The 26,791-nt window shown below is 38.9% G+C and overlaps 1 protein-coding gene across 1 annotated transcript in view; it reads left to right on the forward strand.

The window, feature by feature from the left end:
* The window catches only part of WDR49 (WD repeat domain 49), a 134,477-nt gene that overhangs the window by 89,591 nt on the left and 18,095 nt on the right, over window positions 1-26,791 (forward strand). The window contains exons 13-17 of the mRNA XM_021702634.1: window positions 1,705-1,892; window positions 2,953-3,150; window positions 6,693-6,874; window positions 21,650-21,759; window positions 24,412-24,558. Coding sequence (XP_021558309.1) covers window positions 1,705-1,892; window positions 2,953-3,150; window positions 6,693-6,874; window positions 21,650-21,759; window positions 24,412-24,558 — 825 coding nt within the window. The remainder of the gene's footprint in view (window positions 1-1,704; window positions 1,893-2,952; window positions 3,151-6,692; window positions 6,875-21,649; window positions 21,760-24,411; window positions 24,559-26,791) is intronic.

A 26,791-nucleotide genomic window follows, 5' to 3' on the forward strand; every position in this document is an offset into this window, starting at 1 on the left:
TTCTTTCTTTCTTTCTTTCTTTCTTTCTTTCTTTCTTTCTTTCTTTCCTCTCCCTCCCTCCTTCCCTTTCTTTCTTTCTGTTTCTTTCCTTCCTTCCTTCCTTCCTTCCTTCCTTCCTTTCTTTCTTTCTTTCTTTTCTTCCTTCTTTCCTTCCTTCCTTCCTTCCTTTCTTTTCTTTCTTCCTTCCTTTCTTTTCTTTCTTTCTTTCTTTCTTTCTTTCTTTCTTTCTTTCTTTCTTTCTTTCTTTCTTTCTTTCTTTCTTTCTTTCTTTCTTTCTTTCTTTCTTTCTTTCTTCTTTCATGGTTTGAGTATCATTACCAGTTATGCATCCTTTCCAGAATATGTCAGAGTCCTGGTGACAGCTTCTGCTGAGATGTATGCAAAGACTGGTGGCACCAGAGCCCTTCTGTAGCCATTTGATATGTAGATGAAATAACCATTAGCTTAATTTCTGCCTTGTTTTCAATGGCTATGTTAGCATGGTGTTGACATTGCCTGCATCTTCCCCAAATAAAAACCTGCTTTTGAGAATAATGCATATTGTTTTACCTTTCATCTAAAAACTTGTGTTTTAAAAGTATTTTTTCTTAGTATGAGCAATCTAGACATATAGGTGTTATATGTGTGAAAAAAAAATAAACATATCCGAACCACGTTTTTCATATTTGCTTTCCCACATTCAGTTTGCAGATAGAAGATCTGCATGATTTTTATATAAAAATTTTCCACATTAAAAATCAATAAAGGAATACCCTTATAGAGTTTTAGAAACCTTGTGGAGCATTTAGAATAGACTTTGAAACGGTTAGATTCTAAAATTTTCTATTTTCCAGAACTCCCTTCTATTCACAGAATGAACTATTATCCTGAAATTTCTCCTATTTCCTCAACACTAATTCTTCTTAATGTTATCAGTATTCCCAAATTGTTTCCACTGAAGCGACTACAAGCCATTATTTCTACCTTAAACAGATATGATTGTTAATCAGCAGTACATTTGTGAAGCAAATTGAAAGTCATCTACAGATTTATCAAGTAATAATAGGAACTTGGCCACAGAAGAATAATTTAGGTAGAATGCTTCTACAAAGCATATAAAAATAGAAAATGAAAAGGAGTGTTCTAGGCCTATGAACCAAAAAAGTGTTCCAAAAGGGCTCCCAATGAATTCCTGATGAAAAACTAAAAACAAGCTCATAAATAGAATCCTAAGCATGATGCTACCTGCTACATAGAGAAATTAATAGCTATGCTGCTATAACTGCCTATATGCACCCAGTTGCATGCAGAAGGAATTTTACTTCTTTGGTATATGTGTCCAATGGGTTATTAAGAAAGATGGGTTTATGTAATTAGAATATCATCATAATATTGAAATTAATACTTCATAAGTTTATTTGGAGGAACAAATTAATTCTATCTAACTTTAAAAACCCAATTATATTGAAATAATGAAGGAAAGGGAATTCAATGTAATGGAGCATCTTGCATTTCCAATCTCATTTAATACTCAATACAAACCGGTAAGGTTATCATAACATTATCTCCATTTTATATTGGAGAGAGTCAAAGTGCTGGAAATTGATATCAGGGCTACCTGCCTCTCCGATATTCATATGCCTTCCACATGGCAAGCCACCAAAGACGTTTTTTTCGGCTCCTTGTTGTCACCTTTTCCTAATTAAGTGTTGTCTTACACATTAGGAGGAGCTAACCTGGTGTCATGTGGAGGATCTGGGTATGTCAGATTTTGGGATACATTTAAGAAGCAACTTCTGGCTGAGTTTTTGGCTCATGGTGGAGTTGGATCCATTATTATGTCTACTGATAAGTCAAACCAATACCTCACCACAGGAGATCTGGATGGACAACTGAAAATCTGGGATATAGAAGTAAATTGAAAGTATTCTCATATCTTTACTAATTTTGATTGCCTTGTGTTACAGATAACTATGAATCTGCTCTTATCTATCTCCTGGATAAGGGAAGACATGATCAGTCTGAGTATTGTAAAGGAAATATTTACATGTATTGGACAGAGACATCTCTTAAATAATTTATGGGGAAAACCAGATTGTTCTCAGTATGAAAATCTTCTCAAGTCAAGGGCGCCTGGGTGGCTTAGTCAGTCGAGCAGCCAACTCTTGGTTCAGCTCATGTCATGATCTCATGGGTTGTGAGATCCAGCCCCACATCATCAGGCTCTGCACTCAGTGGGGAGTCTGCTTGAGATTTTCTCTCTCCCTCTGACCTTCTCTCTATGTGCACTCATGCTCGCTCTCCCTCTCAAATCAATAAATTATATATATATAATATACATACATACATACATACATATGTATACATATGTACGTATGTATATACATATATGTATATGTATATATATGTGTATGTAGTCAAGTCAGTCACCCAATTTAGGAATACAGTATTGTCAGTAAGGTTCTGCAGCATTGTTTGAGCATAAATAATTAGGATATACCTTATCTGAAATGAGACTGTAAACCCAATTTTAACCAGAGTACTGGCCCTTCCTCCAACATTACTATCATCCTGAATTAGTTTGGGATTTTTGTGACAGTGATTACCTCCTCGTTTATCTAATAATATTATAAAATTGTATAATATGCAACTATCTACACGTGATAAAGTTCATCTCTTTCAAATACTGACTTTACTGTTCACTCTTTCTGTTTTTTATTCTTCCCCTTCCCTCTTCCTTTCGTTCCACTTCTTGGGTTAGGCAAATCAGTTAGAAACCTTTTTTTGACATTAATATGATTTTTCTAAACTCTGTTATCATGAACTATTCTTTTGCATTTGGAGAATGGAGTATTGTTCCCAAATGTACCTTTTTTCATTTCCGTATCAGACATTTTAAGAAAAAGTGTTATGTCACCATAATTTAATTTAATATTTGGACTTTTTAGAATTCTAGCATTTCTTTTCATTCAGGAGTACTGTCTTAATTCCAGTAAGAGCAAAATCACACAGGCCCCAGCTCTGATACGATCATTCCGACCTCATGAAGACCAGATAAGTTCCTTAGAGATGTGTAAGCCAGGTGGCCGCTTACTGATTATCTCCTCATCGGCAGACTGCAGCATTTGTGTGACTGATGTCTGTGGTGCTCCTGTCTGGATCTTTGGTCAGGTAGAAATATTGCTTCTTCATTATTCTAGTATTTGACATTTAGTATGAACTTGGGCTGATTTCTGTTTGAATCTCATCGGCTGTTAATGTTCATCAGTCATGAAAGAACTGACTTCCATTTCTGGAGCTGTAGCTCCAGGCGTCTCTTGTCCTGTTTACCATTAACCATGACAGTTCCATCAAGTGGAAGACTCTAGAGACATGGAAAGATGGCGGCTCTGTGCATCTCAAAATGTTTCAGGATTTCTGAGAAAATTTTCTCCTTTAAAACTCCTTCAATTTCAATGTCTAGTAAAAACACAGTGTGGATAAAATTACCATGTTATTCTTAAACAAGTAGAGGACAATGACTTTCAAGTAATCAAATATAAAAAAATTAGAAAAGAAAACAAAAAAACAAAACCTCCCTGTTCATTGTCTGATTTACTCCTGCCCAAATAACAATAGCTAACATTTGCTGAGTTTTTCCTGTATGGCTAGGGCCCTGTTCTACAGTCTCCACATGAATTATCTCATATAATCACAATTCCTCATCCCATGAGGAAGGAGCTCTTCATTATTCCCATTTTACAAATGGGAAAACAGAGGCACAGAAAGTTGAATCAATCTCCTGAGCTCCCAGAGGCTAATAAGTAGTAGAGTTTGGCTTTTAACTCAAACTGGCTCATTTCAGAGCTCATGCTTTTAACCCTTCCTCTCACAAGATTAAGTTCCCATTTATACCTGTCTATTAAGAGAAATGGAAGTAGGGGGCATGATGGGACCTCTGTTCTTGCTCCCTTTGTGATTTGAGGGACAAAATACCAGTTTGATCAGTTTCAGCCACTACTGTGGAAGCATGGTGGCATGAGGTCAGGCTGGTGGCAAGAGGTCGGGCTGAAACCTCAATTTCGGTCTGGCTGGTTGACTTGGTTCTATTCGGCAGACTCTGTTGCCACTCATGCCATGATAACACAGCAACCGTCTTTGTGTTGGAAGACAGAGTCTGTTGTTGCTCTATTTTTGAATTGTTTTGTTGATGTCTGCCTGTCCTGAAAGACTTTTATACAACCCTATAGACACAAAGGGCAATGGTAAATCAGAAAATAATCTGGGGTGGTGGGCCCGTGTTTGGCCCGGTAATATGGGAGTCTCAAGGTAGCACTCAAGGGCTGTACAGTCTTCTGCTCTGTAAATAAGGCAAGTGTTCGACTTTTCTCAGTTGGGAACAAGAGCCTCTGAGTGGTAAGTCGCATGGGTGTGTGTGTGTGTGGGTAAGTGTGTGGAGAATGAGGCGGAGGGCCACAGCTGGTGTTCTGAGCACAAGCTGAGCTGGAAAGATGCTTCTGTAAGTGAAGGAGTTAATGTAATGCTGAATTGCTGTATGGTCATGCCTCATGGGCTTTGGGGAGTTGAAGTGGAGGTTAGAATGACAGGTAAAGAAACAGAGTATCATCAAGTGGGTGACATCTGGACGCTGAGTTCCTTAGAGGCAGCTAAAGCAAGAAATAGCACCATTCTAGGTGTGGGTGCCATATTGTGCCCACCACACAGTAGCTGCAGCTAAATTTTAATTAAGAAGCATGTGCTAGTAAAACTGTTCATTTTTATGCCTTTGATATTTGTCCTTAGCTATTTTGTAAAGTCTTTGTATTTTGAAAGATTTTAGCCTCAAAAAGCCTGTGTGAAAATAGTTTGGTTTTTCCCCTTATGTTCCAGACAGGAAAAAGGGCCCCCAGAGCTGGGGAAGTCTTAGAACGTAAAGGCTGGGCAACTGGGGACAGCTGGGTTTTCTAATTTTTTCTGCTTGAGGTTTTTTTTTTTTTTTCTTTTTTTTTCCTTTTTTCCCCTCAAGGACTCACTTTGATCAAGCTGTCTTGAATATAGGTGCTGGTGGTCCCAGGGGGTGGGGCTGGGTTGAGGGGAAGAGAATAAATTAGTAGATACTGGAAAATAGCAGCAGCGAATGTCCTTCTCATGGTGTGTAAGAAGAGACACTCATTTAGAGAAAGAACAGAAGGATATGGAAGGCAGATGGCAATACATAGATAAGAAGGAGAAGAGACCCAATTAGTAAACATAATTTGGATCAGAACAGTTTTTGCTGAACAAACTTGATATGTACAATGTCGTGACTTTTGCCTTACATTTGAATGTTGTATTTGTTCTTTAGTTGAATTAATTCTCATCTGGCAGTTATAAAAACAGGAGGAAAAGCAATAATATATTTTAATTTCCTACATTAAGACTTAATTTTCTAATCACATGCAGTCTGATGAAAGTATTTAAAATACTGTAGTGCCATGTGATTCAATATATTTCAGAAGGAAGTTATTTTTTAAATAAGTATAAATAATTTTTATAACATAGCTATGGATCTGAGGTTGGTTTCCAAGTTAGATTTTTTAAAAGTTAGAGTGTGGTATGTCTATTTCTGGAGTTGGAAAAATGGGGGTGGAGATGATTTATCCACAGAGATAGCCTTGTCCCAGGAAACTATCAGATGATTGTGTTATCGAAAGAAATTAGTGATGCATGCACACATTCAGTGCTCCTCTTCACACACTAACCACTGTCGCATTGGGCAGAGTGGACACTGGCACTTCTCCTCCTGGTCCTGTGGGGGCCCGTGTTGTGGGTTGTGCTTATTCACCCAGTGTTTAAAATTTGACTTAGTTGCCCCATATTTAAACATTAATGATTTCACATAAGATCCAGATTACCTGCTTCTCTTGAAAAAGAACACGGCAGTCCCTGAGAGTAACTGTAAAATGGGTTCTTTCTAATTCACCACAGTCCCCACCTTTCCCTATTGCCAGTGAACGCTGGGGCTGAACTTCATTTGCTATTTATTACCTTATAGGAGGCTTGATTCATTCACTGACTCAATCTTCCCAGCTCCTGTAGGCATTTTCCTCTGTAGTCCCTTCTGACAAGATTAGCAGTTCGTAGGTCAGTCAGGTATCCTAGGGATGCCTAACTCCCTCATATCATACAGGCTGTATTCCCTCCTCCATTCCTGTGTATATGATGGGAATTGACATAAGACAAAGACATTGGCTCTGTATTTCAAATATAAAATAAAATGTCAATGAGAATTTCTACTAGATATTAAGAACTGTAGCCAAGTTTTGTGAAAACTATTATGTAACACACATATTTTCAGTGAAAAATGCTCAATGATTTGATTGTTTTTTGAGACTTTCCTAGGAAGTTATATGCAAAGAAAGGAGTTGTGTGAAAAATTAACTGCTAATTTTTCAGCAAAAGCTTTGTTTTTAGTAAATACATATCTTACTATTCCAGATTTTAAAGTGGGAATATTAATTTTTTGTAGTTTATTATCTTTTCAGAGAATCTATGTTTCTTATGACATTTACTACTTTCTACCTTTATTAAAGTTACATATATATGTCTCGTCCCCCTCAGAAAACTGTAAGGTCTTTGAAGAACCATGTTTCATTTATTTCTGTGTGTGTACCCAGGACTTCAGTTAGTAGTGTAGCACATAAATGTTCTAAGAAAATAAATGTCATAAAAATAAAATAAGTCTCTCTTTTCAGGCAAAGCATTGGCAAAATGAAAACTGTTCTTCCCTTCCTAAAAGAGATGCTAACTTAATGAAAAGTGAGATTCAAGAAGAAAGCATAAGGGAAATTCCTTTACTTTCTAAGAAGGAATCATGGTTAGACCTACCAGAACATTCTCTACTTGATAAGAAAAACAAAGATGATACCACATTCAAGTAAGTAATTTTAAGTGTTACCTGGATGCCAACTGGAGTCAAGATAAGACCTAACAAGATTGGCCCAAACTTCCTCATGTGCTCCGTGGAACACGCAGGGACTATTTCAAGGGTGTGTGTGGTGGAGGGAGAATTTATATTCTCAGGGTTATTGTACCTAGTTTAATTTCTTGCCTCCATTGAATTCTTGATTTCTATTCAGGATCTTCTAGTCTTCTGTTTCTGCTCCATCATCAACCTAATTGTGCAAGTTATCCCCTTTCCTCAAAAACAATATACTCTATGTGTATATGTATGTATGTATGTATCTATCTCAAAATGTATGTCACATTTACTCCTGGTTTTGGTAAGGTGCACAGGGGTTTATATGACAAAAGTTCAAAGAGCTTAAGTTTGAATATTAGACATGACTCTCCTTTGAACTCTTCTCACCTTTTCTTCATTGTAAATGAAGCCCTTTCTTCTCTTTACCCCACTCTGCCAGATCCCATTCTTCTATTGCTCTTACTTTCTAATAACAGGCAGTTTTAGTTATTTCTTTTCGTTAACACATGCTCTCATAATTTTTAAAAAGATCTTATTTATTTATTTATTTGAGAGAGAGAGAGAGAGTGCAAGTGGGGAGTGGGGTATAGGGGAGGGACAAGCTGACTCTGCACTGAGCACAGAGCCCCACCTGGCTCAGTCCCAGGACCCTGAGATCATGAACCAGGCTGAAATCAAGAGTCCTACATTTACCTGATTGAGCTACCCAGGCACCCCTCTCATAATTTCATCTTTCATATTCAACAAATATTTTTTTAAGAGGATGATTTTATTCATTGTATTTTCTTCTATACAAATGAAAAAAATTTTACCATGTGCATAATGTTACTTTTGGGGGTTTATAGAAAAATTGCACAGGAAGAACACAGAAAGTACATACCCTATTCCCATCCCACACAGTGTCTCACATTAGTATGGTGTATCTGTTACAGTTTATGCACCAATATTGATACTTTATTATTAGCTAAAGTGCATGGTTTACATTAAGGAGGTTTGGTGGAAGGTCCTTTGATGACTACACTCAGGGACCTCTGAGTTGCCCGTTTCCAAATTAAGGCACACTTTGGCCAATCTCTTCTGGCTCAACCTTGCTAACTGGGATTACCTTTGGTGATACACATCCAGTGTTCTTCTGTTACAGTCCCTCACAATGGCAGGCCTCCCCTCTTGAGTCCACTTCGGCTTGGCCCATAGGAAGCTCACACATTCTTACCACACCAACTGTTGCCTAGTTGCCCCTTCTTTCCCTACCACATGGTAGCTCCAGTCACAGCTTTTTGCCTGTCGACTTTTGTAGTTATTGATGACTCATGGATCCATCCTGTCCCTCTAATGGTTACACCATTCTGTCCCTCTAATGGGGCCATAAACTAAACTCTGATTGTTCATGTGAGCAGAAGCTAGAACTGAAGGGGAAGCTTCCTTCCTCTCCCAGGGCAGTGGGACTCAGTGCATACCTGCAACTCTCTCCTCTCTACCCCATCTTTGGTCTGTTTATATCCTAGAGTGCTGGTCGACCTTGGTGTCAGCAGTTTGGTTGTAGAGCTATCTCCTTGTCCTTCACATGGAATCTAGCACCTTACTCAGAATTTTCAGAATACATTTTGCCTCTTAATTAATGAATTATTTTGCTTTCAGACTTTTTGGACCTCTGCTGACAGGGAGATAGAAGGAAAAAAAATCTCCCTTTAAACATCCTGTTACACTAAATTACACTTTGGTATTTGTTCTTCCATTTCCTTGAATTATAGCTTGCTGAAATGTCAAGTGGCATTTTACTTTCAGACAGAAGGATCTTTTCAATTTAGAAATATAGCATGACCAATCCTGTACAATAATAGAATGCTGGGAATGGAAAGATTTTAGACATGATAAAAGGCTCCCACCCAGCCACCCAACTCAATTTTACAGATGAGGAACTACAGTTACCCCAGGGTAACAAAGAGAGAGCATTGTTTCTCTTCCTGTCACACTCCTAGCAGAGTGAAGGCAAGTATCATCACACATTCCTGTTTAAGAGTATTTCAGCTTATATACTAATTTCCTGTTCCTTAATGACACACTCAATTATTCTTTTTTTTAAATCAGTTTTTCCTGTGAAATTTCCAGCAGTAAGAAGCAAAGTTTCCTCTATTACACTGCAGCTTTTCAAACAACAATACATCAAAAAATGCCTGTGATCTTTAAAATTTCTGCTTTATCTAATTCAGATGACTGGGTTGAAATAATTTAGGACTTTATGGTAAGCAGATAGTACAGAATAATGTCACTTTGGAATAATTGAACTAATTGAAAGAAAAAGGCGAAAAATGTATCCTCAGAATTGGCTTGGCAGGTACATCCTTCACTTTTCTCAGGAACACGACCAGGGATCCTCTGTGGAAAACATACCAGTGCAGTGTAATTGTTAGCTGAAAAATGTCCTCTGTGGCCTCCATCCAATACTGAGGAGACTACTGATGATTTTCTCCTCAAGAGAATATTAGTCTCTATTCCTAATCAGATTAGTAAATACAAGGAGGGAATCATGCCAGTTCTGGTCCATTTGCAAAAGTATTTTTAAAAATACGTGAAAGAATTTAAGGGAACTAAAGAGAAAAGCACAGCTGGTGAGTCTGTGTGCAGGTGGGGGTATGTTCAGAGGGAGGCAAAACAGTAAGGAAGATGGAGATGCAAAAAGGAAGTGGAAGATGCAGGAAAAATAAAGGGAAAAATCAGATGCTTTAAAGCTACATTCTCATCTTAACTCCTAAGATCCTCTCTCCAGGATAAAAATCTTGGCATATATTATCTTCTGGCTTATACATAAATAACAGGTTTCCATAGTGCTTAAGGTATTGTATAATATTATGTGTGAGAAGTGGGTAGGTGGAAAAATGTCATTTTCAATTTAAGTCCTGGGGAGATGAAGACGAATACAGAATTTAAGAGGGTAATAGAAAGTCCTAATGCTAAGTTAACAATTGATACAGAGAAATGGACTTTTTCCTTCCTTAGATTCAGCAAAAGTGAAAAAAAAAGTGAGAAATAAATGAAAGGGTAAAATAGGTAGGTAAATAGGTAAAAATAGGTAAAAAAAACAGTGGACATGAATTTTTCTTCATTTATAGCGATGTTTGATTTCTGGAGTCACACGAAATTATTCTTATCTAGAAAAGTTATAGATAAAGTGAATAACTCAGAAAATAAAACTTTAGAGTATTTTTTTAACATATAATGTATTATTTGTTTCAGAGGTACAGGTCTATGATTCAACAGTCTTACACAATTCACAGTGCTCACTGTAGCACATACCCTCCCCAATGTCTATCCCCCAGCTAACCTATCCCTCCCACCCCCCACCACTCCAGCAACCCTCAGTTTGATTCCTGAGATTAAGAATTCCTCATATCAGTGAGGTCATATGATACATGTTTTTCTCTGATTGACTTATTTCGCTCAGCGTAATACCCTCCAGTTCCATCCACATTGTTGCAAATGGCAAGATTTCATTCCTTTTGGTGGCTGCATAATATTCCATTGTGTGTGTGTGTGTGTGTGTGTGTATTTTATATATATATATATATATATATATATATATATATAAAATACACACCACATCTTCTTCATCCATTCATCTGTTGATGGACATCTTGGCTCTTTCCATAGTTTGGCTAATGTGGACATTGCTGCTATAAACATCAGGGTGCATGTACCCCTTCGGATCCCTACCTTTGTATCTTTGGGGTAAACACCCAGTAGTGCAATTGCTGGGTTGTATGGTAGCTCTATTTTCAACTTTTTGAGGAACCTCCATACTGTTTTCCAGAGTGGCTGCACCAGCTTGCATTCCCACCAACAGTGTAGGAGGGTTCCCCTTTCTCTGCATCCCCACCAACATCTGCTGTTTCCTGACTTGTTAATTTTAGCCATTCTGACTGGTGTGAGGTGGTAGCTCACTGAGGTTTTGTTTTGGATTTCCCTGATGCCGAGTGATGTTGAGCCCTTTTTCATGTGTCTGTTGGCCATTTGGATGTCTTCTTTGGAAAAATGTCTGTTTTCTGCCCATCTCTTGATTGGATTATTTGTTCTTTAGGTGTTGAGTTTGATAAGTTCTTTATAGATTTGGGATACTAGCCCTTTATCTGATATGTCATTTGCAAATATCTTCTCCCATTCTGTCGGTTGTCTTTGGTTTTGTTGACTCTTTCTTTTGCTGTGCAAAAGCTATTTATCTGATGAAGTCCCAATAGTTCATTTTTGCCCTTGCTTCCCTTGCCTTTGGCGATGTTTCTAGGAAGAAGTTGCTGCGGCTGAGGTTGAAGAGGTTGCTGCCTGTGTCCTCCTTTAGGATTTTTATGGACTCCTGTCTCACATTGAGGTCTTTCAACCATTTTGAGTCTATTTTTGTGTGTGGTGTAGGGAAATGGTCCAGTTTCATTCTTCTGCATATGGCTGCCCAATTTTCCCAACACATTTGTTGAAGAGACTTTTTTCCATTGGACATTCTTTCCTGCTTTGTCGAAGATTAGTTGACCATAGAGTTGAGGGTCCATTTCTGGGCTCTCTCTTCTGTTCCATTGATCTATGTGTCTGTTTTTGTTCCATTACCATACTGTCTTGATGATGACAGCTTTGTAATAGAGCTGGAAGTCCGGAATTGTGATGCCACCAGCTTTGCTTTTCTTTTTCAACATTCCTCTGGCTATTCGGGGTCTTTTCTTGTTCCATACAAATTTTAGGATTATTTGCTCCATTTATTTGAAAAAAAGTTGATGGTATTTTGATAGGGATTGCATTGAATGTGTAGATTGCTCTAGGTAGCATTGACATCTTCACAATATTAGTTCTTCCAATCCATGAGCATGGAACGTTTTTCCATTTCTTTGTGTCTTCCTCAATTTCTTTCATGAGTATTTTATAGTTTTCTGAGTACAGATTCTTTGCCTCTTTGGTTAGATTCATTCCTAGGTATCTTATGGTTTTGGGTGCAATTGTAAATGGGATTGATTCCTTAATTTCTCTCTCTTCTGTCTTGTTGTTGGTGTATAAGAATGCCACTGATTTCTGTGCATTGATTTTATATCCTGCCCTTTACTGAATTCCTGTATGAGTTCTAGCAATTTTGCGGTAGAGTCTTTTGGGTTTTCCACATAAAGTATCATATCATCTGTAAAGAGTCAGAGTTTGACTTCTCATTGCCAATTCGGATGCCTTTTATTTTTCTGTTGTCTGATTGCTGTGGCTAGGACTTCTAATACTATGTTGAATAGCAGTGGTGATAGTGGACATCCCTGCTGTGTTCCTGACCTTAGGGGGAAAGCTCTCAGTTTTTCCCCATTGAGAATGATATTTGCTGTGGGTTTTTCATAGATGGCTTTTATGATATTTTGGTATGTACCCTCTATTCCTATACTCTGAAGAGTTTTGATCAAGAAAGGATGCTGTATTTTGTCAAATGCTTTTTCTGCATCTATTGAGAGGATCATACGGTTCTTGTTCTTTCTTTTATTAATGTATTGTATCACATTGATTGATTTGCAGATGTTGAATCAACCTTGCAGCCCAGGGATAAATCACACTTGGTCGTGGTGAATAATCCTTTTAATGTACTGTTGGATCCTATTGGCTAGTATTTTGGTGAGAATTTTTGCATCCATGTTCATCAGGGATATTGATCTGTAATTCTTTTTGATGAGGTCTTTGTCTGGTTTGGGGATCAAGGTAATGGTGGCCTCTTAAAATGCATTTGGAAGTCCTCCTTCCATTTCTATTTTTTGGAACAGTTTCAGAAGAATAAGTATTAATTCTTCTTTAAATGTTTGGTAGAATTCCCCTGGGAAGCCATCTGGCCCTGGGCTTTTGTTTGTTGGGAGATTTTTGATGACTGCTTCAATTTCCTTAGTGGTTATAGGTCTGTTCAGGTTTTCTATTTCTTCCTGGTTCAGTTTTGGTAGTTTATACATCTCTAGGAATGCATCCATTTCTTCCAGATTATCTAATTTGCTGGCAGATAGTTGCTCTTAATATGTTCTTATAATTGTTTGTATTTCTTTGGTGTTGGTTGTGATCTCTCCTCTTTCATTCATGATTTTGTTGATTTGGGTCATTTCTCTTTTCTTTTTGATAAGTCTGGCCAGGGGTTTATCAATCTTGTTAATTCTTTCAAAGAACCACCTCCTAGTTTTGTTGATCTGTTCTATTATTTTGGTTTCTATTTCACTGATTTCTGCTCTGATCTTTATTATTTCTCTTCTCCTGCTGGTTTAGGCTTTATTTGCTGTTCTTTCTCCAGCTCCTTTAGGTGTAGAGTTAGGTTGTGTATTTGAGACCTTTCTTGTTTCTTGAGAAAGGCTTGTATTGCTATATACTTTCCTCTTAGGACTGCCTTTGCTGCATCCCAAAGATTTTGAACAGTTGTGTTTTCATTTGCATTGGTTTCCATGAATTTTTAAAATTCTTCTTTAATTTCCTGGTTGACCCATTAATTCTTTAGTGGGATGCTCTTTAGCCTCCATGTATTTGAGTTCTTTCCGACTTTCCTCTTGTGATTGAGTTCTAGTTTCAAAGCACTGTGGTCTGAAAATATGCAGGGAATGATCCCAATCTTTTGGTACCAGTTGAGACCTGATTTGTGACCTAGGATGTGATCTATTCTGGAGAATGTTCCATGGGCACTTGAGAAGAATGTGTATTCTGTTGCTTTGGGATGGAATGTTCTGAATATATCTGTGAAGTCCATTTGGTCCAGTGTGTCATTTAAGGTCTTTATTTCCTTGTTGATCTTTTGCTTAGATGATCTGTCCATTTCAGTGAGGGGGGTGTTAAAGTCCCCCACTATTATTGTACTGTTGTCGATGTGTTTCTTTACTTTTGTTATTAATTGGCTTATGTAATTGGCTGCTCCCATGTTAGGGGCGTAGATATTTACAATTGTTAGATCTTCTTGTTGGATAGACTCTTTAAGTAGGATATAGTGTCCTTCCTCATCTCTTATTATAGTCTTTGTTTGAAAATCTAATTTGTCTGATATAAGGATTTCCACCCCAGCTTTCTTTTGGTGTCCATTAGCATGGTAAATGGTTTTCCACCCCCTCACTTTCAATCTGGGGGTGTCTTTGGGTCTAAAATGAGTCTCTTACAGACAGCATATCAATGGGTCTTGTTTTTTTATCCAATCTGATACCCTGTGTCTTTTGATTGGGGCATTTAGCTCATTTACATTCAGGGTAACTATTGAAAGATATGAATTTAGTGCCATTGTATTGCCTGTAAGTGACTGTTACTATATATTGTCTGTGTTCCTTTCTGGTCTATGTTACTTTTAGGCTCTCTTTGCTTAGAGGACCCCTTTCAGTATGTCTTGTAGGGCTGGTTTTGTGTTTGCCAATTCCTTTAGTTTTTGTTTGTCCTGGAAGCTTTTTATCTCTCCTTCTATTTTCAGTGACAGCCTAGCTGGGTGTAGTATTCTTGGCTGTGTATCTTTCTCATTTAGTGCTCTGAATATATCATGCCAGTCCTTTCTGGCCTGCCAGGTCTCTGTGGATAGGTCTTTTGTCAATCTAATGTTTCTACCATTGTAGGTTACAGATCTCTTCTCCCGAGCTGCTGTCAGGATTTTCTCTTTGTCTCTGAGACTCATAAGTTTTACTATTAGATGTCGGTGTGTTGACCTATTTTTATTGATTTTGAGGGGGGTTCTCTGTGCCTCCTGGATTTTGATGCCTGTTTCCTTCCCCAAATTAGGGATTCTCTGCTATTATTTGCTCCAATATACCTTCTGCCTCTCTCTCTTTCTTCTTCTTCTGGGATCCCAATTATTCTAATATTGTTTCGCCTTATGGTATCGCTTATCTCTCGAATTCTGCCCTTGTGATTCAGTAGTTGTTTATCTCTCTTTTTCTCAGCTTCTTTATTTTCCATCATTTGGTCTTCTATATCACTAATTCTGTCTTCTGCCTCATTTATCCTAGCAGTTAGAGCCTCCATTTTTTATTGCACCTCATTAATAGCCTTTTTTATTTCAACTTGGTTAGATTTTAGTTCTTTTATTTCTCCAGAAAGAATTTCTCTATTATTTTCCATGCTTTTTTTCAAGCCTAGCTCGTATCTTTAAAATCATCATTCTGAACTCTATTTTCAACATCTTACTAATGTCCGTATTAATTAGGTCCCTGGCAGTCAGTACTGACTCTTCTTTTTTTTGAGGTGATTTTTTCTGTCTTGTCATTTTGTCCAGAGGAGAATAGATTAGTGAGAGAACAAAATGCTGACAGGGTAACAATGACCCCAGAAAAATATACACTAAACAAATCAGAAGAGACCTGAGGCCAGGGGAAAAGAAAGGGAAAGAAAGAAAAAATAAAAATAAAAACAAAAACAAACAAACAAACAAAAAGAAAGAAAAACAGAATATGATCAAATATGATCAGGCTGGTGCATAGATCAGTGCCACACACTAGATTTTGGGCGTATTTTGGTCTGTTAGAAGAAAGTGCCTCCCAAAATTTTAAAGAAAGCAAAACTTATATATGTACAAAAATAAGGGTAAATACAATGAAGGGATGGAATATGACTGTAAAGGTAAAAATTATAAAAGATTTTATAAAAGGTATTGATAAGAAGTTGGTTGAAAAAAGAAAGAAGAGGAATTAAAAAAAAAGAAAAGAAAAGGGAGAGAATGTGATCAGGCAGGAGACTAGAACAAAGCCATACACTAGAGATTTAGGGTATAGCTTGGTCTGTTAGAGGAAACTGTATCCGAAAATTTTAAAGAGAGAACAACTTATATATATATACCAAAAATAAGGTTAACTACTATGAAGGGATAGAATATGACTCTAAAATGAAAAATAAAAAAGATTTTTTAAAAAAGGGATTGATAAGATGTTGGTTGAAAAAGGGAAAAAGAAAAATTCACAAAAAAAAGTTAAAAAAAAATTACCTTTGAAAGACTAAAGAATCATGGTAAAAAAGCCATGAATTCTATGTGCTGTATTCCTCTAGTGCTGGTGTTCTGCCATTCTCATTGATTGGTAAACTTGGTCTTGACTGGCTGTTCTTGCTGATCTTCTGGGGGAGGGGCCTGTTGCCGTGGTTCCCAAATGTCATTGCCGGAGGCAGAATTGCCCTGCCCTTGCCAGTCCAGGCTAAGTAATCTGCTCGGGTTTGCTCTCAGGAGCTTTTGTTCCCTGCAAGCTTTCCCTACAGCTTTGGAGGATGAGAGTGAAAATGGCGGCCTCCCAATCTCCGCCCTGGAGGAGCTGAAAACTTGGGGCCCTGCTCCTCAGTGCGCCCCCAGAGAAAAGCAGTCAGTCACTCCCGTCTCCCTGGTCTCAGGCCGCACTCTGTGCTCACCCGGCCTGTGACCGAGCATTTGTATCTCTGGCACCCGATCCCGTGTGGAGTCTCCAAACCCAGCAGATCCCTGCAGTGCACTCCCGCGCCGCTCCTTCCAGGGGGGGAAGGAGAGTCTCCCCGGATCTACCGCTTGTTGGGTCCCTGCTGGAAGAGCAGTGTCCCGACTGTGCCACGGATCATGGTTTATGGCAACCCCGAGCTGCGAGCCTGCTCCTTGGCTCTGTCTCTGAGCTTCCCCGCTCCGATACTTGGGAGCTCTGCTGCACTCAGGCACCCCCGGTCTTTCTGTGACCTCGAGGGTCCTGTCCCAGCAAGGACTCCCCCCCCCCTTAGCCAGTGGAGCGACGTCCCTCAGCAGAGGTGACTTATAAAATTTCCTATTCTGTGCTCTGCTGCTCTATCACTTGCCAGTCGCGGCCAACAGAGGCTCCTTCCCCCACCATCTGTCTTCCAGAATATTGCCTCGGATTCACTTCTCTGCTCATCCTACCTTCCAGAAAGTGGTCGCTTTTCTGTTCAGAGAGTTGCTGCTCTTCTTTTCTTCGTCTCCTATTGAGTTCGTAGGTGTTCAGAATGGTTTGATCCCTATCTAGCTGAATTCCTGGGACCAGACGAAATTCAGGTCTCCGACTCTTCCGCCATCTTGCTCCTCCTCCTCCTAGAGTATTTCTTTACTGCCAAAAAAATACATGTTCTTTAGGAGAAATTTTGGATGTACAAATAAGCAAGAAGGAAAAAGAAAAATCACCTGTTGCAAAACTGGTGCTGACCCTTAGGCATTTCCAGTTCCAGGCAAATAAGCAAATAAACAAAAGTATATCTTATGAAAACGAAGACTATCATACATAGTTTATAACCTGTTTTATCATTCAGAAAATACACAGGGAGTCCCTTTCTGTGTGAATTAACAGGGGTGGCCACAGACATCCACATCTGTAATGACATCCTAGGAACTTAGGAGTTCTGTAACCATTTCCTTTTTTTTGAGCATTTAGATTGTTTACAAATGTTATTTGGGAAAACATTTCTTAAACACCTTCATGTATACATGTTAGAAGACCCAATGACATTCATCATCAGAATAAATTCTTCAAAATGGAGTTGCCAAGTCCAAAATTTCAAAGGCCTTTAGATCATCTTGCTAAGTTGCTGTCCCTAGACCTGTGGGTGCCCCCACCGGCAGTGCATAGAAACGGCTGCCTTGGAACCAACCCCGGATGTTGTCATTGTCCTAAAACTGTTGCCGTGGTATTTCATCATTGTTTTCAGTTGATTATTTTGATTATTTGTGAGAGTGAACTTTTTTCCCCACATGTTTATTAATCTTTAACAATTTAATAATGAACTTGAAAGAGGTATTAGAGGTATTAGACTCGACCGATTGCTGTCACATCCTTCAGAGAACCACAGCCCATAATTCCTATGGGATGCTCACCATCTTAAATATGGTGTTCTCTGTTATTGAACCAGCCTTTATTATAGAATGACTCTAATGTTAAGTCAGATCTATTCATGTGTAGAACTCTCTCTCATTGATCTTCATTTTTATTCTAGGGCAACAAAGAGCAAGTCTACTCTACCTTCTGTTATCTGACACTTTTCACTTTGGCTGCCATTTCAAAAGTGGGGAGAGGGTTAATTATCAGAAACCAGGATAAAAGAATCAGATGGGAAATGAAACAGAAATTTCCATTAATTTCTCAGTAAGTTGTATAAGACAGAAGGCACACTTAAAATTGATGTTTCTTAGAGATGAGAAATTATGATGTTCTAAATCCTTATTATGGTTAGGAGGGAATTGATATTTAATATTATTTATATGCTGTTGATTACCTAATTATCCTGTCAGGAGATCTTCTGTTAGAAATTAAATTAGGAAATTTATGGACAGCTGTAAGAAAAAATACACAAAACATTAAAATCGCATTTTAAATTAGGCCTTATATGACATAAAACACTTGGAGGATTGACAGTCTACTTTTACCAACAATCTGTGGCAATAATCATCCTTTGCCCATGTATAACGAATGAAAGCAAATGAAAGTCTACTCATTTTTTAAAGTTTAAGTCTTAAAAATACTAGTACAGCAAATTATTATTTTTGAAAGTACCACATCTCCTTATTTTTTGTCTCGTTGTTCTGAGAGTTCCCAAGAGTAGTAGGGCTGGCCATAGGGGGTGATGGAACTCCCTACTTTGAGTGGAAAATATTTTCTTATTCTTGCTTAAAGTGATAGTGGGCAATACTTACTGAGCTCCTACCATATTCCAGGCACTGTGCTAAGGTCCTTAGGTATTTAACTCATTTAATTGTCCCTGTAATCTTTGGCAATGGTTACAGTTATCATCCCCATCTCACGACTAGGAGAGCAAGGCAGAAAAAAGTTAAGTGATTTGCCCAGTGTCAACCCACCAGCACGAGGTGAACCAGAGATCCCAAAGCAGGCCTTCTGGCCCCAGAGCCAGTGTACTTTGCCACCACTCCATACTGCCTGCCCAACAAGCATCATGTGACAATATGGAAAAGTTATTGGTTTCTGAGTCAAGTGATCAAACATTTTGTCAAGTATCTGCTATGTATAAGCCACTACTCTAGGCGCTTTTGCTTTCCTTTAATGCCTAGTAGGGCACTTGGAGACTTGTCACATGTCATTCTTCCCTTCTATATCCTGAACCAAGAGGTGAGAGATCAGTTAGAGCCTCTCTTTCTCATAGAATTGATGGCAAGTTTCCCAGAGCCCATAGTAGGCCCTCTTCTGGCTCTAAGCCCTTTATTACATTATTCTGCATTTTTATCTTTGCCCATTAAGAGTATTGGAATTTTGGGAATATTCACCTCTTTCCAGTTGTGTGTGCATTTTCATAGTAACCATTCCCCCAAATGTCAAATATCTACAGGAAAGGAAGCAATAAGTTGGGCTTTGAATATGAAGTTGATCCTGCTGTCTAGTGGTTCATAGAACTGCCCTGAGGTGAGAGCTTTGTCACTATGGCTGTCCTTCCTTGGCAGTCATCTCAGTAGTACAGTTTAGTGTGATTCCCAGGAGAGTCTCTCCTACCTTATGCCCCCCCCTTTCCCTCTGTGGATTTAACTCTTAAGTGGAGATAAGCAAAGTGATTTTAGTATCACTGGTTGAGAGAGCCAGGAAGCAAATGGCCTAAAAGCAGGAAAGAGTTCAGAATGTCTTGGAAAAATAAAGGTCTAGTGTTATCTAGTCCAAAGGTAGACCTCCCTATTTCTAGGCCTCCCTCAACAGCTTATACATCAGTTTATAACAATAATACTTTTCTGGGGGGAAAAATAGTATTAACCTAACAACTGTAAGGCATAACTGTACTACATTTTACCCTTCCTGTAAAGGGTAAACTTCTTATTGTTACAGATTCTCTTACTATCTTAAAATAACTCTCTAAGGATGCCATCGCAGTGGTTTTCCAAGCCAAGATAGTGACTAAATAATATGTTCTGATTCATGAGGGATTGTACATGAGGGAAAGCACCATTCCAGTGTGCTTTGGGGACAAAATGCCACCTGCTTTAGTCTTTGGATGCCGAAGATTCACTTTAAAAAAAATCTGTAATTCCAAATAATTTATGTAGATACTTCACCCAGTCAAGGAAATAGAGCTCATCTCCCATTGTCATCCCCTTGTTAAGTATAGGCTGTGCTTAGAAATTTGCTTCTGGAGAGTAGTGTATGGAAAGGAAGGGAAAAGTAACTTTTCACAGGGTAGAAGCTTGGCAAACACAACCTTGGCCAATGGTAAGTTTAGCATCAACAGTGATAAGACAGGTTGATAGCATGTACCCTTGATAAGATGTAATAATAGCACTTCATCTCCGTTGACTTCCTCCCATCTAACCCTAAGAAAAACATCAGATAAACACAAATTGAAGGGCATTTTACAAAAATATCTGACAAGTATTTCTCAAAACTGTCAAAGTCATAAAAAACAAGGAAAGTCTGAGAAACTATCATAGACCAGAGGAAGCTAAGGAGTCAGAAAGCTAAATATAATGTGATTTCTTGGCACAGAAAAAAAGACATTAGGAAAAAATTAGGGAAATCCTAATAAAATATTGAGTTTAGTTAATAGTCATGTACCAATATTGGCTTCTTAGTTGTGATAAATAGTAATTAACAATAGGGACGGCTGGGTGAGGGGATATACCAGAACTCTGTGCTATGTTATCTTCACAAGTTTTCTGTCAATCTAAAATAACTCTAAAATGAAAAGTTTATTTATGTATAAAAAAAGCAATCAATAAATTGCTATTTAAAGCTATATAAATAGCACACAATATTAACTTTGAGATACATTGACTTAATTTCACTTGTATTGATATTTTAAACTCTTGAGTTTGGGAAATACAGTCCAAATAGAGCAGAGGGAAAGGAAGGAGGGAAATGAACATTTATTGAATAGTGTTTTTTATTAGGCACATCGCCAAACAGCCATCCATCTCCTCTCCTTTAAAACCACAGTGAGAATCTCATTGTGTAAAGCAGGAAATTGGGGCTGAGAGTATAGGAAACCTCTAGAGGTTCTCCAGCTACTCTGGAGGCAGCAGAACTGCGAATAAAAGTTAGGGGGTGGGAGAACAATCAGCAGGAGGGCTAACAGATGCAAGGAAGGGAGGCAGCAGGGAGAGGGCAGGCCCCAGGGCTCCCATTAATTCTGTGAAAAATGGGTGTGTTTTCTGACCTGATGCATCCAAGAGAATAATACCGATTTTGGACAACACAACTTGTCGCTGTTGAGGTAGAGGTCTGTGCAGTGAACGTTAAATATAGTTGAGACCATTTCCTGTTTTCTGACAAGAATTATGTACAACTATATAATGATTTCACTCCCTCTGTTTTAATGATAACACTTTTTCCATGGATTCAAGCTAATCTGAAGTTTTCCTATAGATTCATATGATAAGCCTCAAAAATACTGAACTTTTTTTTGCATTTTGGATACCATAAGTGAAGATCCAGGCCTCACACTGGATAAGTTTTTGACACATACCACTAGTTAGCCCATTTAATTTATACACAGGGCAAGAATAGTGTGTGCTTCTGTGAAATTTTCTTCTGCATAATTTTTGCTCTGACTTTCCAGTTACTATGGGAATCTTTGCTTAACTAGCCTCTTGGCCTCTCTGGCTCTTACCTTTTTATATCATCACCTGGCTAGCAGCCATTTTCTTCAAAGATACAGCCTGATTAGTATAAACAAATGTCATCAATTAGGTCCACAGTATAGATGGCTTTTTTGTTTGTCTGGTTGGGTTTTTTTGTTTCTTTGTTTATGTTCTTTTGTCAAAGTAAGATATGTATTTAAAGCTTGAAAGTGCCTATTCGTGGCTGATATTTTATTTTATCATATATTATTTTCTTCCAGTGTCAGACCATCAGAAGTCATAAATTTAGGTATAAAATATAAGGAAAGATATATCTTCAGGAAAAAAACACATAACCTTTACAATGGTGAAGTTATGCAAAAATCACCCAGTAAGTAATCACTCTTGACATATCTTTATAGTGTTATTATTTTATAGATTGGTATGAATATGACAAATAGCTACTCTGTGTGCCAGGAATGCTGGTATTCCTTAATAAATGTGAAGGTAAGAGCCTCTGTTTAACAAAGGAGGAAAGTGAGGCTCAGAGACATCAGTGATTTGTCCGAGGCTGCACAGCATATAAATGGCAGAAGTATAAGGTCTAAGCCAGAAAACACACGTAAAGTGCCCATTATAGCTTCCAAAATAGGGTTAGCACAGAATGTCAATTCTCTCCCATAAGTGTTGAAGAGATGAAAATGAATAAAAACTATTTTTGCTCTAAGGAAGCCCAATACGAGTTTAGTTTGGGCTAACCAGAAAAAAAATTATAAAACAAAAGTAACTGAAACAAAAGAATTGTTATCATACTGAAAGGTATTGTTTAGAGGTGTACTAAGAGGGGCTCCTGGGTGGCTCAGTTGGTTAAGCATTTGACTCTTGGTTTCAGCTCAGGTCATGATCTCAGGGTCATGAGATCCAGCCCTGAGTCAGGCTTGGGGGGTGGGGGGGTCTGCTTGAGGATTCTCTCCCTCTGCCACTCTACACATGCTCATACTCTCTCTCTCAAACAAATAAACAAATCTTAAAAAACAGAAGTGTGGTGAGAATAATTCCCCAAACTCCATCATATGAAAATATTTCACTCATTGCCAGTCTTATTTCAACTTATGTCTAAGAGGTAGCTGTAGTTTTGTAGAGTAGATATGTTAATTTTAGAATTTCTACTGAAATTTTGCTGCCAAAATGTACATCATTATTTAATATTCAATGCATTTTTAATTCTTAATTTTTATTTATTTATTTTTAAAGATTTATTTACTTATTTATTTGACAGAGAGAGACAGCGAGAGAGGGAACACAAGCAGGGGGAGTGGGAGAGGGGGAAGCAGGCTTCCCGCCGAGCAGGGAGCCCAATGCGGGGCTCAATCCCAGGACCCTGGATCATGACTTGAGCCAAAAGCAGACGCTTAATGACTGAGCCACCCAGGCGCCCTAATTTATTTTTTTAAAAGATTTTATTTATTCATTTGAAAGAGAGAAAGCACAAGCAGGGGGAGAGGCAGAGGGAGAAGCAGACTCCCCGCTGAGCTGGGAGCCTGACGTGGGACTCGATCCCAGGACCTGGAGATCATGACCTGAGCCGAAGGCAGATGCTTAACCATGAGCCACCCAGGCGCCCTGCAATGCACATTTATAAACTAATCTACTCCATAGGCTTTTTGTAAGATTACATGAGATAATATGTGTAAAGTACTTACAACAGTGCCTGGCATATTATGGAAACTTGATACAATTACTAATTACTAATGTTATTGTTATTACTATTATACCTTGGAGCATGACCTTTGGAGTGAAACATACTTGAGCTTAAGTCCAAGCTGCTATGTGCTAGATAGCCAAATTCAGGCAAGTTATTAAAGTATCTTCAGCCTCAATTTCCTCATCTGTCAGAAGGGCATAATGATACTTTTACAGGTTGTGAATATTTCTCCTTTGGTTTGACATAACACATTGATTCTTTTTTTTTTTTTTAAAGATTTTTATTTATTTATTTGAGAGAGAGAGAATGAGAGAGAGCACATGAGAGGGGGGAGGGTCAGAGGGAGAAGCAGACTCCCTGCCGAGCAGGGAGCCCGATGCGGGACTCGATCCCGGGACTCCAGGATCATGACCTGAGCCGAAGGCAGTCGCCCAACCAACTGAGCCACCTAGGCGCCCTGACATAACACATTGATTCTTAAAGTATGTTCCACGGCCAGCAGAATGAACATCACCTGGAACCTAGAAGTGTACATTCCGGGGCCCCATCCCTACCCTACTAAATCGGAAATGGGAAGGATGTATATAGCAGGGTATGATTTAACAAACCCTCCAGGGGATTGCGAAGCCTGGTTACATTTGAGAACCAGCACATGACTTGTCCCATAGTGAGTGCTGAATATGTATTGGTTCACTTTCCTTAGATACTGAGCCACCACGATGACAAAAGCACAGTCCCTACCTTTGCAGGGCTAACAATCAAACAAACCTAATATCACATCTTGAGTGAAGCTTTTTCCATTTTATGCCATGAAGCAAAAAGAAAACTTTTTCCCATTGTCCAAGACTTTGCTTTTAAGTGCATGAACAAACAAGCTTTCCTTTTCTTCATCTCATTGCGTGCATCTTCAATACAATGGGTTACATGTTAGCGAAATTAAAAAGTACCTGCAAATTCAAAATTTCCGATATGTTGTCAAATGCTAAAAACAAGATTCCATCTTACAAAAGATGCAGTTTCCTGATAGATAAAAGAGAAACTGGAGCTTTTCCAACACTGTAAAATACACATTTTCAAGGGAAAATAGCAAAAGAATACAAAATAAAAAATAAATGAAAGGGGAGCCTTGAGTTCCTTTTGGTCCATTTGAATCAAAGGGCCGCGGATTTATCACGAACAGCTGTGTTTATAGGGTTTGCTGATCGCTGCAGCTGTAGCAGCTGAGGAACAGGAAGGTTAAATTTTCAAAAGTTAACTTGGAAATGTGCTAGCTCCTTCTGAGGAATTAATGACACTGTGCTTTTTTCCTAGCCTCCCCTAAAACCTACTGTTACGAAGGTGCATTTAGGTCATTAAGCATCGGAGCCCTGAAAGAGCTGCCTGAAGTGAAGAAACCAGCTTTTCTTCTGGACCTGGAGACATACTTTAGGGAAAAGCCAGAGGAGGAGTGTTCCCAAATTCCAGAGCTTCCATTGCTCTCTGAAAGTGAGTCCTCAGCCACCATCCCCTTTAGTCCTCTCTCCCTGTTAAACTCAACCACTCAAAAAAAAAAAACAGAGCCGGAGAGCATGGGAGTAATACGTTTGCCTTGTAGGTTGCCATGGAAGGAAGCGTGGTTTGACTGTTAAGATTTATAGCTCAGCTGCTGATCTGTGCTCTCAAAAAGGGCAGCCAACAGGCTGGAATACATTAAAAGAATATTTTCATCTTGTCACTTTTTTGAAGTCAGAATGCCATGAATATACAGTCTGAGCCTGCCATGGATGAGAACCCCTTCCCCCAAATAATCTTCGTTTTCAAAACTGATACCAGAGACAGAGCTATCCTAAGACTGCTTGAGAACAGGGTCTCTGACAATCTGGTCTTTGTTCTTTTCAGATGGAACACTATAAATAGAGGCTACTTAATGTGCATTGTATTAGAGACTCCCAGCTGCAGTGCCAGGCTTAGATAATGAAAGGACAAGAAAGCTTAGCTTAGAAAAATAGAAGTGAATGGTCTCTGAAGGTTCAGAAACAAGGTGTGCAGAAGAATGTTCTCTTTTTCAGATGGTTATAGGCTTCCAAGTTGTTAAGGATTTGAAGAACAGGGTCTGTACAGAAATCCTACCCGCATGGAGGGGCCCTACGGGAGTGCACAAAGCACAACCTGAATCTCAGTGAGGCACTCAGAGAGCATCTGGACACTGCAGGGAACTCATTTAAAATAATTAATGAAAAGTGCATATTTCCAACTTGTCACAGTCAAAAAATCAGAACTACACTTGAACCATCTGAGATCTGTGGTTTCTGAACTTTTCAAATCCTCAGAGATGAGGGTTCAACATCATCCTTGAGAGAAATAATAACCCTTGCAGGAGGGAGGCGTTTCTGTATGTCCACACTGGAGGAAGTTTCAGCCTCTTGTCTTCACTTGGTTCCCTCCGGGAAAGGAGAACAGTTGGTCAACTTTTTTTTTTTTTTTTGAAATTCCACTTGGGAGAAAGGTACAGCTGTCATTCCTCATTGCCATAGTTTCCAGTCTAATTATTCTCAGCTTTCTCTTGCCTTTACTCAAGAGTTTTTCTTTTCTAAACTTATAATCATTTATTTGGTCTCATGAGGGTCATCTAATGGTTTCTGCTCATTTCTTTTAAAACCATGAATCCATAAATTTGGGGGCTCTATATAACCGTTTATGCATCTGGCAGGGCTTTCAGTCTGTCATCCTAATTTTTCCCCCACCCGGGATGATTCGTCTTTTAAAAATAAATGTGGGAAGTACTTATCTTATCCTCTTGAGTCACAGACAGAAGAGATCTGGGGAACAGACAGTAAGAAAAGATCCACAGAGCCAGGACAAAGTGTAAAGACAGTAGAGACATAGGGGCACCTGGGTGGCTCAGTTGTTAAGCGTCTGCCTTTGGCTCAGGTCATGATCCCAGGGTCGTGGGGATCGAGCCCCGCATCGGGCTCCCTGCTGGGCGGGAAGCCTGCCTCTCCCTCTCCCTCTGCCCCTCCCCATCCCTTTCTCTCTCTGTCTCAAATAAATAAATAAAATCTTAAAAAAAAAAAAAAAAGACAGTAGGGACATAGAACATGCCCAGGGGAGGAAACCAAGATGGAGCAATCAGAACTGAGAGAAGAGAAATAGAAGACAGGGAGTATGCAAACGCTGGGGAGCAAGAAGGTGGGAGAGGTCAACAGTGAGGGCAGCAAACACCTCTCCTCAGTGGTGTAAGCTCCTGAGCTCCTGCGAGGAGCCTTGTACAGTCTGCAGCGGGAGAATTCTTCCTTACAGGCAGGTGGATGTGCTTGTGGAGAGATGGGGGGTGGGGGTAGATGGCTGGATGGACATACTGAAATACTTTAACACATTTTCAAAGAAATGTTTTTCCTCCTGGATTTTGCAATATAATTTTTTCCTGTAATTTCCACAGTTCTGTTTTTTTTTTTTTTTAATTTTCTTCTTCAGCTTTTCATCCTTTGCTCTCTTTTCAGTATTTTCACTTACCTGCCTTCTCTGCAAGGGAAAATAGTTATTATTATTATTATTTTTAAAGATTTTATTTATTTATTTGACAGAGAGAGACACAGCGAGAGAGGGAACACAAGCAGGGGGAATGGGAGAGGGAGAAGTAGGCTTCCCGCAGAGCAGGGAGCCCGATGCGGGGCTTGATCCCAGGACCCTGGGATCATGACCTGAGCCCAAGGCAGACGCTTAATGACTGAGCCACCCA

This window comes from Neomonachus schauinslandi, chromosome 1 (genome assembly GCF_002201575.2).
Source record: "Neomonachus schauinslandi chromosome 1, ASM220157v2, whole genome shotgun sequence".
In the NCBI taxonomy this organism is placed as follows: Eukaryota; Metazoa; Chordata; class Mammalia; order Carnivora; family Phocidae; genus Neomonachus; species Neomonachus schauinslandi.